Genomic DNA, 17,283 nt, shown 5'->3' on the forward strand with positions numbered 1-17,283 from the left:
GGGGGGGACAGCGGGCGGAAGGGAGGCCCAGGGAGTCAGGGGTGGAACTGACAGGAATCCAACAAACCGGGTACTTAAAAGACTTTTGCAAGATAATGATAAAGCTGAGCGCATGATGAATACGCGATGAGATAAAAGTCTTGTGCCTTTTATCGTGTGTTAATCATCCATCTAGCTTTATCCTGCTTTTCCACGGTGTCATTGATAGTCTTCTGCCAGCCGTTTCATCCACATGCCTCTCTCTCGTCTGCTGAGGAGGAGGAATTGCCTGGATTTCAGTAAAGCTTTTGACAGGGTTCCCCATGATGTTCTGATGGGCAGAGGGCTGGAATCTCAGAGAGTTAGGTGGACAGGGACCGGTTGGAGAACCACACTCAAAGAGTCGTTGTCAACGGCATCTCATCTGAATGGAGGGAAGTGAATAGTGGCTCGGTTCTGGGCCTGGGACTTTTCAATACTTTTGTAAATGATCCGGATGAAGGTGTGGAGGGGCTACTCATTAAATCTGCAGATGACACCAAATTGGGAGGAGCAGCAAACGCACCAGGAGAGAGAATTCACCCACACGTCAGCCTTTATTGGCATATATCAGATTATCAATCAGGCAAGAAAGAAATACAAAAGTAACAAAATAAACCAGTCATAGATTGGACAAGCAATCCTTGATTACCAGACTCAAGAATAAAGCAACACTTTCAGTTATTTCAGATGACAAATCATTCTATGCTCAGTTAGATAATATATCAGATTATCAATATATCAGAGGGCTCCTATCACCCACACATCAGCCTTTATTGGCATATATCAGATTATCAATAAGGCAAGAAAGAAATACAAAAGTAACAAAATAAACCAGTCATAGATTGGAGTAACAGAATGAGCCAGTCATCTACAGCTACAGATTGAACAATCGATCCTTGATTACCAGACTCAAGAATAAAGCAACCTTTTAGTTATTTCAGATGACAAATCATTCAGAAGACGGCACACCTTTGCCGCATCTGAGCAACTTGTCATATTGAGCAGAACTGGGTCTAGAAACCAAAGGCGTCTAGTCTCATATTGGGAGCAGTAAAGAAGAATATGGGACAATGAATACACTTATTTTAAGTTGCACGTACAAAGCCTTAAAGAGAGTGGGATTTTTTTATACCTCCCATAGGTAACTGCTGATGCTCTGTGCAATTGTGGAACGTGAAGAGCTGGCAGATAAGAAGGCAGATGACCAATAATTGGGGAAATTCCAAAATTCAAAGGGGAGCAAAATGCAATTGCAGCACTGATTTGTTTTTGCAATTCAATATCTAAAATTCTATGTTTAATTAGATAATATGCATTTGTAAGAGGGAGCAGATAGAATCCACAGACAAACCTAAGGTGGATATTTTCTTCTCTATGCAGGCAATCCATTTGGACGAGGAGGATTCAGACAGCATCTGGTATAAATAGCTCCCACAGTCAGCGGAATAGTGCACACATAGCCAATATTTGATAGATATAAGCCATGCTCGTTTCTAACATGTTGAGGCCTGTTCTAGACAAAGAGTGGCATATGGGACACAGCGTGGTAAACCCATGATTTTCCTTATAAATTTGGGCTGAACTCTTTCAAAGGCACTAACCCAGGAGTGTCAAACATGCAGCCTGGGGGCTGAATCAGGTCCGCAGAGGGCTCCTATCACCCACACATCAGCCTTTATTGGCATATATCAGATTATCAACAAGGCAAGAAAGAAATACAAAAGTAACAAAATAAACCAGTCATAGATTGGACAATCGATCCTTGATTACCAGACTCAAGAATAAAGCAACACTTTTAGTTATTTCAGATGACAAATCATTCTATGCTCAGTTAGATAATATGCATTTGTAAGAGGGAGCAGGTAGAGAGAATCCACAGACAAACCTAAGGTGCCTATTTTCTTCTCTATGCAGGCAATCCATTTGGACGAGGAGGATTCAGACAGCATCTGGTATAAATAGCTCCCAAAGCCAGCAGAATAGTGCACACATAGCCAATATTTGATAGATATAAGCCATGCTCTTGTTTCTAACATGTTGAGGCCTGTTCTAGACAAAGAGTGGCATATGGGACACACTGTGGTAAACCCATGATTTTCCTTATAAATTTGGGGTGAACTCTTTCAAAGGCACTAATCCAGGAGTGTCAAACATGTGGCCTGGGGGCCGAATCAGGCCCCCAAGCAACTGGCTCTTATCTGCTTCCTTCTCCCTCTCTCTGGCTTCCTTCTGCATCTCAGCTTGCTTTGCGAGGCTTGCTTAATCGCACAGGAGCTACAGAGCAAAACCTTGATTTGCTCCATTCATTGAAGTTCCTCCCCCTCCTGGTCCCCTGGGGACGGAGGGGAAGAGCCAGAGCTTCCTTTGCCCAGTTCCCTGGATCCCAGGGGAGAGATACAAAGAAAGCACCTCTAAGATCAACAAGTGTGAATGTTTTAAGCATGTTTTAAGGTTGCTGTTTTTTTAAAAAACATCTTGAGTTGTGTTTGTCTGTGTCCTTTAAAAAGTTCATATCTCTGCTACCAAATCTTAAATAGGCACACAGGGCTCAGCCCGACAAGATCTCATTTATGGCAGATCCGGCTCTCTTGAGTTCGACACCCCTGCACTAATCCATCTTGCAATACCGCACAGTAACTGTGGGATCACTTCTGCCTTACAGATTTTCAAAGCCGCTGGGACAAACTGGTTGCCTCTATTAAAGCAAAACCAAGAAATGGCTGATGCACTAATGGCCGCTAAGTTAATGATAGATTTGCGATGACATGACCAAGCCATGTCGCAGCTACAGTGGAGACCTAGGTATATGAAATGCCTAACCTGTTCTATCACTTTCCCATCGAAGAGCCATTTGCAGGTTTTACAAGATTTGGCAAAAACCGAGATAGAATTCAACGAGATCTGAACACTCTGGAAAAGTGGGCAGATGTGAATAAGATGCAGCTCAACAAGGATAAGCGCTGAGTTTTACATGCGGGTAACAAAAATGAGCAACCCGCACACTGGATGGGCATTGGCAGACCTCGGATTCAGCGGGAGCTCGCAGCAGCACAGCTCCTGGACCTTTCTGGCAACTCCACCTCCTCCTTCCCACCTTGCCCACTGAATAGTAGGTGCAGCTGCATAACAAGCCCTGGATGAGCTCCACCACTTTTTTCCCTACAAAACGGCCCCTGGGTAGTGGTGCGTGTGAACAAGATCTTGGGTGGACAGAACATTAAAGATGAGCAGCCGGTGTGATAGAGTGAGAAAAAAGGCTAATGCCATCTTGTGGTGTATCAACACAGGCAGAACATCCAAATTACAAGACATCATAGTCCCCCTATACACGGCATTGGTCAGGTGCGCCTGGAGTATCGTGTGCCAGGGCTTTCTTTTGCAGAAAAAGTCCAGCAGGGACTCATTTGCATATCAGGCCACACCCAGTGACATCACCATTGCTTCGCACAGGGCTTTTTGTAGAGAAGGCCCATCAGGAGCTCACTTGCATATCAGGCCACTCCGCCTGAAGCTGAGTCACCCAGAACTGCGTTCCATTGTGTTCCTGCTCAAAAAAAGCCCTCTTGTGCGTTCTGGAGGCCTCACTTCACAAAGGATGTGGACGGAATGCAGCAGGTGCAGAGGAGAGCGAGGAAGATGATCGGGGGTCTGGAGACCAAGGCCCTGGAGGTCTAGAGTTCAGTCTAGAGAAGAGGAGGCTGAGGGGGAACATGATTGCTCTCTTGAAGCATTTGAAGGGCTGTCCCTTAGAGGAGGGCAGGGAGCTGATCCTGTTGGCAGCAGAGGAGACGACTCACAACACTGGGTTAAAACTAAGGGTGGGGAAGTACCAGCTGGATATTAGGAAAAACCTTTTTTCCAGTTCAACAGAGGAATTAGCAACCCCTCACAAGCAACAGAGGTGGTGAGCTCCCCCTCACTGGCAGTCTTGAAGCAGCAGCTGGACTAACACCTGTCCGGGATGCTCCAGGCTGATCCTGCATTGAGCAGGGGGTTGGACTAAATGGCCTCTAGGGCCTTGCCAGTTCTGTGATTGTGTGAACCCGCAGGGAAGCACAGGTGCTGTTTTTTAAAAACATTTTATGAGAGTTTTAAATACAGATAATAAGGGAGGAAGAACAAAGAAACAAAAGTAAACAGATTAACCCCTGCAAAAAAGAGGGAAAATTGTAATTCAGATACCACAGTTAAAAAGAAGGAATGATATCCGATAATCTCAGTTACCAAAAACCATACATTTCCTCATTACAACTTTAACAACTGCAAAAAAGAGGGAAAATTGTAATTCAGATACTACAGTTGAAAAGAAGGAATGCTATCCGATGATCTCAGTTACCAAAAACCATACATTTCCTCATTACACCTTTTGCCTGGTATCAGACCAAGGGACATTTATCACCTTTCTGCAGAAATTTATTTGCCTTTTAACCTTCAAAACCATAAGTCATCAGTTCATCTTTTTTGCTCTTCGCACAAGAAATCCATAAAGGTATAAAATGAAGTCTTCTCTTTTGTCAAAGATGTAAGTTTGGCCATCTCTGCAAGTTCTTGACCACCAGTCCTGTATTGCTGGAGAAGAGGTGACTTCCCCTCACAGGCATGGAGATCCATATCCCCTGGGCATGCGCCCTCCTCCACTGCCTCTGGAAATGCAGCTTTCGGGCTGCTGGGTGAAGGGGCCTTTGGCAAGGGCAGGTTCACACGATGCCGAGAAACCTCCTGATGTGAGGAACAAGGTGCTCCCCAAAGCAGCCCACAGCCCAAGTGACTGAGAGGGAGGCCCCTTGTCCACTGGAGGTTCCACACCCCCTCCTGGAGATGCCACAAGAGCCAAAGGTCACCTTCCACCACTCACAGTCTTGAAATGCCTGGCATGGGGGGAATGAGAAGAGGAACCAGGTGGGGACTCAAAAATGCAGCTACAACAAGGCAGATTCCTGCTTCTTCCAAGCCATTGGAGCTCTTCCTTCCTCCTCCTTGCGGCTGAGGTCACTGCCCTTCACAGGGAAAGCACCGCTGCACACAGCTGTCTGTCTCTCTTGAGATGATCCCAAAAGTACTCTTCCGCTTCTTGCCTCTGTAAGGTGGCAGCTTCTTCGGAGGGGCAAGGAGGAGAAAGCAAGGGATGGAGAAAAAGAAAGGTCAGAAGGGGACCCTGCAAAAGTGCAGCATACAGAGGATCACTTCAAAGCGAAGACAGAAGTCCTTTGTCTAGGTCGGGGGCGCTCGGGGAGGGGAAATACCTCTCCCAGTCTTCGACGGGGCGCCGCTGAAAGTGGCGTGCCGGGTCAGGAGCCTGGGAGTCTTACTGGAGCCTTCACTATCAATGGAGGCCCAGATTGCAGCCACTGCCAAGTCAGCCTTTTTGCATCTAAGACGGGCAAAGCAGCTGGCTCCCTTCCTAGAGCATCAAGATCTGGCAACGGTGATTCATGCAACGGTCACCTCGAGACTGGATTACTGTAATGCCCTCTACATGGGGCTGCCTCTGTACCGAACCCGGAAGCTGCAGCTGGTGCAGAATGCGGCGGCTAGATTGCTGTTGGGGCTCCCCAAGTGGGAGCACATACAGCCTGGGCTACGCAAACTGCACTGGCTGCCAGTTGTATACCGGGTTCGTTACAAAATGCTGGTCATTACCTTTAAAGCCCTATATGGTCGAGGACCTGCCTATCTTAGGGACCGTCTCTCCCCATATGAACCCCAGAGAGCACTGAGGTCAGCCGGAAAAAACCTATTGACCATTCCCAGACCGAAAGAGGTGAAGTTGCAAAGCACCCGTAACCGGGCCTTCTCCTCTATAGCTCCGAGCCTATGGAATCAACTTCCAGAGGATATGCGGGCCCTGCGGGACCTTGAACAGTTCCGCAGGGCCTGCAAGACCATCCTCTTCCGATCGGCTTTTGCTGAAGAAGAAGGAAATTGTTAAGAAAACTGCCATCATAAAAGCAAACATAGCACTAGCACTTTTATTAATTTTAAAAACTTAATCAGGATTTTAACTAAACTGTTTAAATGTAGTTTTATTCAATTTTGTATAATTAATGTATGCACTATGTTGTTAGCCGCCCTGAGCCTGCTCCAGCGGGGAGGGCGGGATACAAATAAAATTTGTTGTTGTTGTTGTTCAAATGGGCTCAGGAATAGCAAGGCTGAGTGCTGTCACGGGGGCTCTCCTTTTTCTGGGGATGGGGAGGAAGGAAGGCCTTGCCAATGGGAAAGCTACTGCTACTGTGGGGTGGTGCGTGGAAAAAGCCTGGTTTCACTCACTTTTCCTGCTCTGCTGGAAACTGACCAGCCCACCACTGGAGATCTTGAGTGCCCAGCCACTGTTCACCAAGAGTCAGAAGACTTGAGGCTGTCATGGTGCCCAATGATGCCGTGAAGGGAATGGAAGATGATGATGCCGTTGAGAAAACCCCTGAGAGCATGAAAGGAGATGTGCTAGCCCACTTGAGAGCAAGCCCACATCTAGCTGACAGCTGCCAAATTCACAGGGTTGGCTGAGAAAAGACCCCTGAGAGGTGACAGGCCTGGTGCCCAGCAAGGCTGACCTCTCCCTCTAGCTGTGAAAGAGCTTCTGAGCTCTGGAGGGACAACATCAGTGGGAGGGAGGGAAGGAATCCCCCTTGGGCTTTCAGTGGGGGGTCTCTCAGCTGTCTTTAGCAACTGCCCCTCCCTCTTTGACCCCACAATGCCCACCAGCTCTACACACACACACCTCTCCCTGGTCCTTCCTCACAATCCTTCACCTCCACAAGGTCACCGATGAGCTAGTCGCAGGAACTGGAGTCTCCACTGAAGTTCTCCTTCTGAGTGCCTGGCTGGAGGGGGAGGGGAGAGTCATGGTCATGCAGCCTTGTCCCTCTAGAAAAGGAGTGATCCCCAAATGAAGGAGGACCCATTGAGGACATCCAGCTGCCCAGGAGCCACCCAGAAAGGGCAGTCCCTGCCCACAATGACCCCAACCAGCCCCCTTGTGAATCCCCCCCCAATGTGCAGGCACAAGGCTTCTGTTTGTGTGGAGGAGTTTCCCAAGCCCCTTCCTCACCTGTAAGCTGCTGGAGGGGCAGCATCCATTCCGGGTGGGTCAATGCAGACCCTGCTGAACCAGGCCACAGGATGTCTCGCATCTGGAGCCGGGCAGGAGAGCGTCACTTCTGCTGAGGCAGGCCCACCGCTGGCCCCGAGAGGAGACTTGATGGGAACATGCATCCCCAAGGGGATCTGGGATGGTGCTTGTGGGGTCACCGATGGAGTTGCCCACACAACTTGGCTTCACAAGAGGTCACAACCACACAACCTGTGCCAGTTTGAGCTCTGTGCACTATGCCCTCCAGTTCTCAATGAGATCACGACCAAACATTAAAACCACTACAATAATTTATAATCATTGTTCAACCCATTCATTTTCTCAACGTTTATTTTTATGGCTCACTGCTGAGCAGGGAGCAGAGATAACAAGTATCTTGGGTGGAGGCAGGACTCCCACTGGGATGTGCAAAATTCTGCTGACTGCATTATATCATTTTAATATGCAAAAACTTACCTGGGACAGAGGCCTGAGATTCTCTGGTATGGCCAAACTGATTGGCAATCCACCAGTTCCCTCCTCCAATCAGCAAGCAGATCATGAGATGAACTGAGAAGTGTTAGAACATCCCTACTTGGGGGGAGGGACCATCCTCTCTGATCGGAACCCCCACTTCAGGCTGCAGAGTGAGTGGAAGGGCACACTGGGGATGGCAACATGAATGCCCATCACAAAGCACTGTAAATTACTCTGGATTGGCTCAGTGTCTTGTTCTGAAGACAAATGCGCCCAACTGGCTGAGCACTCTATCAGAAACCACCCAAAAGCGACTCAGCGGTGGGGATGGAGAGAAGGGCACAAGCTGTGGGGCTTCGGTTTCACTTCCTTCTCTCTTTCCAGCGTCTTTTGCCTCTGTGCAGCAGGGGAAAGTGAGGCTCCTCCAGATGATTAAATGACATGGAGAGACAACTAAAATCCCAGAAGGCTGAGCAAAAATGTGCATGTGTGAAAACCTCCAATGATCACCAGGAATAAAATGAGCACCAAATGGTAAGAAATAAACCATCATTACTATCAGGCTGAACGATTTGCTCTGTCTGTTTTTAGGATCGGCTGCCATGCAGTGAGCAGTGACGGCGGGTCTCCGCGAGAGGAGGAAACCAGAACTCCCATTCAGATGTGTGAGAGCACACAGATGTGGAATAATGCCAACCGTACTGTATGGATATGCAAAAACTTACCCAATAAAAAGATGTCAGCGGCTTGTGAATCACCAAACCGTTTGGTGAAGACTCACTCTGTGCTCCCAACCAGAGAGCAGAACGTGAGGCAAAATGGCAGGCGTTTGAACATTCCTACGCTGAGCTGTCCTGCCTGGCAGACTTATCACCACTGGGGGTGGCAGAGGGGATGAAAGGGTTTAGGAACGGCTACTGTGGCAGGACAGTGAGATGAAGTCCCTCTAACCCTTGGGCACACCCACTCTTACCACAGGAGGGGTCATCCATGTTGAAGACACAGGGCGGGTTGTCGAGAGGAGGGCTCCCCTTCTTCCAGTGGATGGGCCCCAGCCAGTTCATCCGGTTCTCTGAGCCCACAAAATGAGCCACCACCTGTGGGAAGAAGGGGCTGGATTCAGACCACAGACCCAGGGGGCACCTTCCTCCATGTCTGTTACAACTTCCCAGAACCCCCTCCCAATGGAGGCCCTGGCGTTCCACCTCCCACCACCTCCAGGTCCCCTACTCCCACTCAGGTCTCTCTAGTAGCTTTTTGGGGCATACCAGCCCATTCAGAGACTCAGTGGGGCTGCTTGGGGACTCTCCCCCACCTATTGTGGCAGACACCTCCCCCCCCCATACACACACCTGGAATTCTCCGCTCTCCACATCCCTCATGGCCCACAGGTCAAAATCCATCTCTCGGTCATTGTCTCCATTGAGGCTCACCGTCCCAGTGATACCTGGAGGGGTGGGGGCAGGGAGGGAGAGGCAGTTTGGTGTAGTGCAGGGGTAGGAACATTGGCTTTCCAGATGTTTTTCGCCTACAACTCCCATCAGCCCCAGCCAGCATGGCCAATGACTGGGGCTGGTGGGAGTTGTAGGCAAAAAACATCTGGAGAGCCAACGTTCCCTACCCCTGGTGTAGTGGTTAAGAGCAGTGGACTCTCATCTGGAGAACCGGGTTCGATTCTCTAGTCCTCTCCCACATGAAGCCAGCTGGGTGACCCAGGGCCAGCCATAGTTCCCTCAGAGCTCTCTCAGCCACAGGCCCGTATCTAGGATTTTTTTTCTGGAGGGGCTCCAGGGGGCGCTAATTTAATCAAAGGAGCATAAACAAGAGGAGAGGGGGGGTCAGGGGATCAGGAGTGGGTGCGTCTGGCAGATTTGGGAGAGGGCGCTGCCCCCACGGCCCCTGCCTAGTTTCGGCCCCGCCCACCCACCTCACAGGGTGCCTGTTGTGTGAAGAGGAAGGGAAGGTGATTGAAAGCCCCTTCGAGGCTCCTCCGGGTAGTGAAGGGCAGGGAATAAAACAACTCTTCTTCTTTGAGGATCCCAGCATCCGTTGTCATTCGTGACCCATGGCTGAGTTAACCTCTTGGACGGGCTCTGGGGCAGCTCCTCTCTAAAGCCAGCCCCCTTCTGCCATTCCCACCCCCTCCTGGACTGATCTGTCTCAGCCCAGGGCACCCACTTGCTGACTCCCCCCAGCCCCAGTCCCAAATTCCTGGCAACCTCCCCGTCCCCCAACCCCCGGCCACTCTTTCCCCTAAGCCAAGCCTCCAATACCCTGGAATTTCTGGCCCCTCATCTTCTCCAGGATGCGGCTGGTGTTCCGCTTGGTTCCACCTTCCTGCAGCGTCTCGTTCAGGGCCCTGAGATACAGCAGCAGCACGTCGTGGAAGCAGCCGGCCACCAGCGTCCCCTGCCACAGGGGGACAGAGAGAGGGAGAGAAACGGAATGGAACTATCTTGTTCCCTGCAGCTTCACTGGCAGCCACTGCCTTGGACCTGAAGGACAATCTAGACAGAACCCTGCTATTGGAGTCATGTGAAGTGACATGTGGTGGCCCCTGATGGCCTAAGCTCAAATATCTGGGAACCAGAGGGCCCCTGAATGGCTCCAGACCAGCAGCTACTCTTTTGCTGGGGCAGGAGTCTGAAGCTGGGGATCAAGGGTCTGTGTGGGTTTGGTGACCACCATGCCTCAAGCAAGCTTAGAACTGGCAGCCCACCAGAGATACAAGGCCTGGGATTCACCCCTCTTCAACTATTACATGGAGGAGACGCCTGGAGGGACCACGACATCCGCTTGGGTGACATATGAAGGAGGGAAGAGCAGTCCAGACCTGGCTGACAAGAGGCAAGGCTTAAAGCACACAAGGAAGGTAGAACACTTGTGTCCCTGCTGGGTGTGGGCAGTGAACGTGAGGAAACGGGGAGGGCGAAGTGGACAGCCCCGAGGCTGAACCACCCAGCACAGGGAGCACAACTGAGAAGGCATTCAGGACAGTGACTGAGAAAGCCAGGTGGGAGGAAGCCACAGGGGTTGCCCAGAAGAGAGAACTGCCAAGGAGACCACTGCAAACATCCTGCATGACCAAGGGCAAATTCTGACCTCCATCTATCAAGCCACCCCTGGTGACCCACCTGCAAAGCCAAGCCGTAGCTACCTTCCTCAACCCCAACCCTGGAGATTCTCCTGGGTCGGTTCTTCCACAAGGCCAAGGGGGAAAGTGTTTGTGGCCCCGGAAGGCTGGCTGATCTGTCTCTCCTCACTTCTCATAAAGGGCTCTTCACTCCCTCCCATAATAAGAGTGCAGAAGAAGGCATGCAAGCAGGGGCGTGTAGATTTACCACGGAGTCATTCACTGCCACACCAAAGTCTCTCTGGGCACGCAGGGTCAGCTGGCTCTGGAAACGCCGGTATTCGGGGGTTTGGGGCTCATGGGGAGTGACCACCAGCACCGTCTGCAATTAGAGGAAAAGGTCAAGGGAGCTCCAGCTGGCTGGGACTCAGCTCCCAAGTCTCCCTTTCCTTTCTTCTTTCCTTCCTTCCCTCCCCGCAGCAGAGTCCTGGACTTACCTGGAAGGCCTCTCGGAGGACTCCTGTATCTTGGCTCTCCGTGCTCTGCCAGGGCTTCTTGGCCTCATGATGCCCCTCAGCTCTCATGCTTTCCCCCCAAATGTCCAGGTAGATGAAGACGTAGTCACCGCTGGTCATGTTCTGAGCCTGCAGCTCGTGCATGATCTCCTGCAACATCTTGAGGGTCCCAGAAATGTGGACCACTAAGGAGAACCCCCCCCCAGAGGCGTGTGTATAAGACACAAGCAAGGAGCAGAGGGCAGGCAGTGAGGGGCAATGAGCATGAAGCGCAAGGCTTGACTTAGGATGCTCTGCATTATCTGGCTCTTTGGCTCCTTGTCACATGAGCATTGTGTTGCAGTCCCCCCTCCGCAGTGCTGGCAGCAGGGTGCCCACCAGTGTCCTCCTCACCCGCGTCAATCAAGGAGGACATTTTCCCAGACTGCACTTTAAAACTCATGGACCGAGCAATTCATGGCGCCATGGTGGATGGATTCTCATCACTTTTACGTGGATGGATTCCTCTAATTGCACGGTGGATGGATTCTCATCACCTTTTGCCTAGGGTGTTTGGAGGGAAACCAAATTGCCCCCCCCCCCCCGGTGATTGATATAACCCGGGAGGAGAGCCATTCGCCATCCCCTTACCCTGCCAACCTCCTCCGTGGCACCCTCTCTGTCCTGTCGCCTGCACCCATCCAACCTCCACGGGCCCCAGCAAGACTCTGAGCACTGCAGAGGCCCACACACTGCCCGACTGCTGTCACTCCACCTCTGCCTCCGCGGAGCGACAGTAGCTGGATGGCTATATCCACTGATGTCCACAAACTGCACAAAGAAAAACACGTATCCAGTTCTGTGGTCAGCATCATGGTGAAAAAGCATTGTGTTGCAGTCCCCCCTCCACAGTGCTGGCAGCCAGGTGCCCACCAGTGTCCTCCTCACCCACGTTAATCAACGAGGACATTTTCCCAGACTGCACTTTAAAGCTCATGGACTGAGCAATTCATGGCGCCACGGTGGATGGATTCTCATCTTTTACGTGGACTCCACTCGGTGGTGACCCACCTGTAGGCAAATTAGGCACTTGCCTGGGGTGCGGGGGGGGGACCGAATTGCCCCCCCCCCCTGTGATTGATATCACCCGGGAGGAGAGCCACTTGCCATCCCCATCCCCTGCCAACCTCCTCCGTGGCACCCTCTCTGTCCTGTCGCCTGCACCCTTCCAACCTCCACGGGCCCCAGAAAGACTCTGAGCACTGCAGAGGCCCACACACTGTCCGACTGCTGTCACTCCACCTCTGCCTCCGCGGAGCGACAGCAGCTGGATGGCGTGCAGCCTCTGTGGGCTCAGAACGTTGACTGGCCGTCGCATGGCTGCTGCGCACACCCTCCCCACCCCCCTATGCGGCACACGCCCTCGGTGGGGGGGCAGAAGGGTGTGGGTGGTGGGACTGTGAGGGTGCTGCGGAGGGGGGTGGCTTGGTGGGGCCCCTGACTCTACTGAAATTCACTGCAAAGGTCTATATCTCAAAGTCTATACATGAGATAATAAAGATCCAACACTTCCTGACACCACCATCGAGCCAAAAAATTTGAATCAAGGTAGAAATCTTGACGTTTCTTCATGATTTTTACATCAGACCCCATAATACACACAAAAAGTGTACAGAATCCACTGTTGTCCACAAACTGCAGAAAGGAAAACACGTATCCAGTTCTGTGGTCAGCATCATGGTGAAAAAGCATGGATTCAGGGGATGGATCTTCATGAATTCATACTATTTTTACACAAGTCCTGCTCACAAGTCACCCCGGACACACTTACAATCCTAATACTGAGTACACCTGATTGTTCTTTGTAAGTGTGCTGAGCAAGTCTTGTGTTACACTTAATGGATCCATAGCTGAACGTGTGGTACAAACTCTAGGTTTATCTAGTACTAGTTCCACAAATCTTCCTTAAGAAATGGATGTATGCCTGTACAATGGGCTGGACACACATTTATACAACAGAGATGTACAGGGCTACTGAAACAACAGAGTACCTCGGTTGTACCACAACTTGCCGTGAACAAAACCATCAAAATCACGGATCCAGCATTTCATAGCGCTGCCATGGTATAAAAAAGTGGGTGCCCTTTTGGTGTTCTTATTTCACTCGGACTCCATCCCAGTCCAAATTCTGAACACATATCACACTCTTGTCAATGAACTTCATCACAAAAACCACATATTTCATGCTGCTTTGGTGGTACAAAAATTCATTAAAAATATGGATCCTTCTATAGCTTTATAATTTGTGTATGCATCCTACCAAGCTCCGCCTTTAATAAAAAGGTTGGATTCCTAGAGAAGGTTCTGGGAATCCAAGGTTCAAACCCGCTCCCCCCACACCACAGAAGCTCGTTGGGAGACCTTGGCCCAGTCCCACACTCTCAGCCTAGCCTCCTTCACAGGGTTGTTGTGAGACATAAAATGGGTGACGGAAGAAACAGGTCAGATGCTGGAGGTCCTCACTGGGGGCAAAGAGGTGGTATCAAGAAAGTAAATAAAATCAAGTCGTTCCCTAAAAGGGAGAGGGGCTTGAATTGTTCCCTAAGGCCACTGCAATTGTTTTTTAATGTTTCCCCATAATTATTTCTATGAAAAACCCCCAGTGAGCTACCATGAGGTGAGCAAGAAAAACCTCATGAAGCCAAGAAGCCTCCAGAGCACTGGGCAAGTCCACACCACAGTTGCCGTTAAATCACAAAATAGCTGTTTACCAGGTCTAAAAAAAATTGGGAAAAAACACAGAAAATACTGGAATACATTCAGAGGCAACGGACCTATGTGGATTTGTGAGTGAAAATTATGTCCATTCTAGGCTAAATATGCAGCATGGAAGACCCATCCTGGGATGAGCGTTCATTGATGCAGCTCATATGTACTTGGAGACCTTTTCTTGGTCTGATTTGAATTTATCGCCCACCGATCTCATTCAGAGAGCCACATCCAGAAATTACAAGAGAAAGGAAAACCCTTCCTGTTTTCTTCTCTTTAAAAGTTCTTTATAATTATTCGGGTTTTTTGCCAACCTTTACCAAATCCCCTTTTCTCTCATCTCAGCGGAAAACTAAACTTGGCAAGGGAAATTCCAGACTGGACCTCTTGCCTTAAAACAAAACAAAAAGAAGTGTTAGATCTGTGATGTTCCTCACAAACAAGGGCTTTCAATCCAACACGGGCCGTGTGTTGGTTCAGGACCCACCCTGGATGGCACATCCCTTGTGCCACCTCAGAAGGTGAGGAGTCTGGGTGTGATACTGGATGCCACCTTTTCTACGGAGGCCCAGCTCACAGCTGTCGCACGATCTGCCTTTTACCATCTTCGGCAGGCCAAACAACTAGCGCCTTTCCTGGTTCCTCGGGACATTGCTACAGTGATCCATGCAACAGTCACTTCCGGGTTGGACTACTGTAACTCACTCTACGCAGGCTTGCCCTTGAGACTGACCCGGAAACTCCAGTTGGTGCAGAATGCAGCCGCACGATTGCTGACTGAAACGCCTGTACGGGCGAGCGGTCAGCCGATGCTTCGCAGTCTGCACTGGCTAACAATCGAGTTCCGGGTCCGCTTCAAGGTACTAGTACTGACCTTTAAAGCCTTGTGCAGCCTGGGACCGGCATACCTAAGGGACCGCCTCTTCCCATAGGAGCTCCGGAGGTCATTACGATTGACCTCTCCACATCTTCTGACTCTCCCTGGCCCAAAGGACGTTCACCTCACCTCGACCAGGGCTAGGGCTTTTTTGGCCCTGGCCCCGACCTGGTGGAATCAGCTCCCTGCGGAGGTTCAGGCCCTCCCCTAAGAACCTAAGTATAATGAGCTATTATGACCATATTCTGAACATAACATAATGATCTATGTCAGCGACCGGGCTCCATTCAGAGTGGCTTTAATGGAAGCCCCAGAGCAGCCTGCTGAGATGACCCCTTTCTTGCTCTCTCAACCACCCCTCCCCTCCCCTGGGGGATTCCAGTTTATGGGTCAGGAGGGGGGAGGAATCTGGGGCATCCACCTGCCCTACTTTTGAAGAAGATGATGATGAGTTTTGACCCCACCCTTCATTACCCAAATAAGTCTCCGAGCTGCTTACAATCTCCCTTCCCTTCCCCTCCCCATAACAGATATCCCCTGTGTGAGGTGGGTGGGGCTGAGAGAGCTCTGACAGAAACTGCTCTTGAGCAGAACAGCTCGGAGAGAGTGATGACTGACCCAAGGTCACTCCAGCAGTTGCATGGAGTCAGCGTGGGAAATCAAACCGGGTTCTCCCATATAAAAGTCCGCACACTTCACCACCACACCAAACTGGTTTTTATTTGGGGCGGGGGGGGGGGGGGGGAGAAGGAGCAAAGGCTGGAGGGAGGCCTGGGGGAGGGGCTCCCTTCCCAGAAGACACTGACTGCCCCCTTCTGTTCGATGTGCATTTCTAGGCCCACTGCCTTCTCGCCCTCCACAACGTGCCTTCCTCACTCCATGGCCTTCCCTCCTCTCTTGAAGACTGGGGAGGGGCTGTCAGGGTCCCCCCTCCGAAAAAGAGGCGCCAGAAGTCTCCAGAGGGAAATGAAGATGATATTGGATTTATATCCTGCCCTTTTCTCTGACTCTCAGAGCAGCCACAATCTCCCCCCCCCCCCACAACAGACACCCTGTGAGGTGGGTGGGGCTGAGAGGGCTCTCACAGCAGCTGCCCTTTCAGGGACAACTTCTAAGAGAGCTATGGCTGATCCAAGGCCATTCCAGCAGGTGCCAGTGGAGGAGTGGGGATCAAACCCGGTTCTCGCAGATAAGAGTGGGCAGGCTCAACCACTGCACCAAACTGGCCCCGAAGGAGAAACTCAGGGGTGCCCCTCATGAACTTTTGGACATTTAAAAAAAATCTTGTTTCCGCCAAGAGGTCCCGGAACTCCGTTCAGCCGCGTTTCCCCCCCAGAAACAAAGCCCTGGATCGGTGCCCCAGAGGGGTGGGGGCAGGGGCCGCTCCCAGGGCGGGAGAGGCGGCTCCGGATGGGCGGGCGGGGGGGTGGGCTGGCTCACCTCGCCCATTTTCCTGGATGAACCGGACCGTCTCCCCGGGCTGCCCATATCGGTGGGAGTCGGCGATCCAGACGTCCGCTCCGAATCTCATGAAGAAGGGGGAATTGTATTGCCAGTAATCGACGTCCTCAGCGTACACAAGGACGGCGCGGGAGGTCCAGTTGAAGCGCTGAAGCAGCCGGGGCACGACGGCGGGGAGGGCGGGCCCCACGGGACCGGCGTACACCACCATGCTGCCGGGATCTGCGCTGCTTCTTCCATAGGCCCCGGCTCGAAGGAGCGGCAGCTGCCAGTGCTGGGCGAAGCGCCCCAGTGCGTATTCTACGTGGTCGCAGCCCGCCCCGAGCAGCACGTCCGGGTCGTGGAAGCACTTCAGATCCGCGGCCTCCCACTGGGCCACTTCGGGGTCGCAGTGGCCATCCCGGCCCTCGGTGGAGGCGAAGGCGGTGCGGAGGGCGAGGCCTGGGGGGCGCAGCTGGGACTCCAGGGCCAGGCTCAGGGCGGGGGCCACGCGCGGCCAGGCCCAGGGGTAGCGCAGGTTGCGCTCCGGCAGCAGCACCCCCAGCCTCACCTCCCCCGACGGGGCGGCGCTGGCCTGGGCGGAGGCGGCGGAGGGCACCCCCAGCAGGGCTGGCAGCAGCAGCAGCAGCAGGAGCGGCGGTGGCGGCGCCATGGACGGGGCGGGCGAGGAGCTCTGGGCGGCAGCAGAAGGCAGGGAGAGCCCGTCTGGGGGGCGGCCGCGCTGCGCTCCCTCGGAAAAGGCGCCCCTGCACGGCCCTCCCTCCAGAGGCCTGCTCAGGGGCGGGGGGAAGTCGGGGGGGCCGCCCCTCTGCGCCCTCCCGCGCACAGCTCTCCTGGCCGCAGGTCGGAGGAACCAGGCGGGAACTAGAGCTGAAGGCCGCTCGCCCCGCTGCGCTGCCAGGGATTGCCGGTGGGCCCTCCTGAGCCCCCCTGATTGCCCCAAATAAACAGCCCCACACCACCATCATGGGCAGCTCTGCGCCTGGCGTTGAGCCAGCTCTTCTAGATCAGAGGTAGCTCTCCAGATGTTTTTTGCCTA

General features: G+C 52.1%; 1 protein-coding gene across 1 annotated transcript; it reads right to left on the minus strand.

Annotated features, from left to right (window-relative positions):
• Positions 1–6,354: 6,354 nt before the first annotated feature.
• On the minus strand, positions 6,355–16,896 carry LOC132569881 (atrial natriuretic peptide receptor 2-like). Its single transcript, XM_060236312.1, has 7 exons — positions 16,224–16,896; positions 11,141–11,343; positions 10,912–11,025; positions 9,844–9,979; positions 8,923–9,017; positions 8,522–8,667; positions 6,355–6,442 (listed from the first exon to the last, which is right to left on the minus strand). The coding sequence occupies exons 1-7, from the start codon at positions 16,894–16,896 to the stop codon at positions 6,355–6,357; spliced, it is 1,455 nt and encodes a 484-aa protein (XP_060092295.1).
• Positions 16,897–17,283: the final 387 nt, after the last annotated feature.

The sequence above is a fragment of the Heteronotia binoei genome, chromosome 4 (genome assembly GCF_032191835.1).
Source record: "Heteronotia binoei isolate CCM8104 ecotype False Entrance Well chromosome 4, APGP_CSIRO_Hbin_v1, whole genome shotgun sequence".
NCBI classification, from domain to species: Eukaryota; Metazoa; Chordata; class Lepidosauria; order Squamata; family Gekkonidae; genus Heteronotia; species Heteronotia binoei.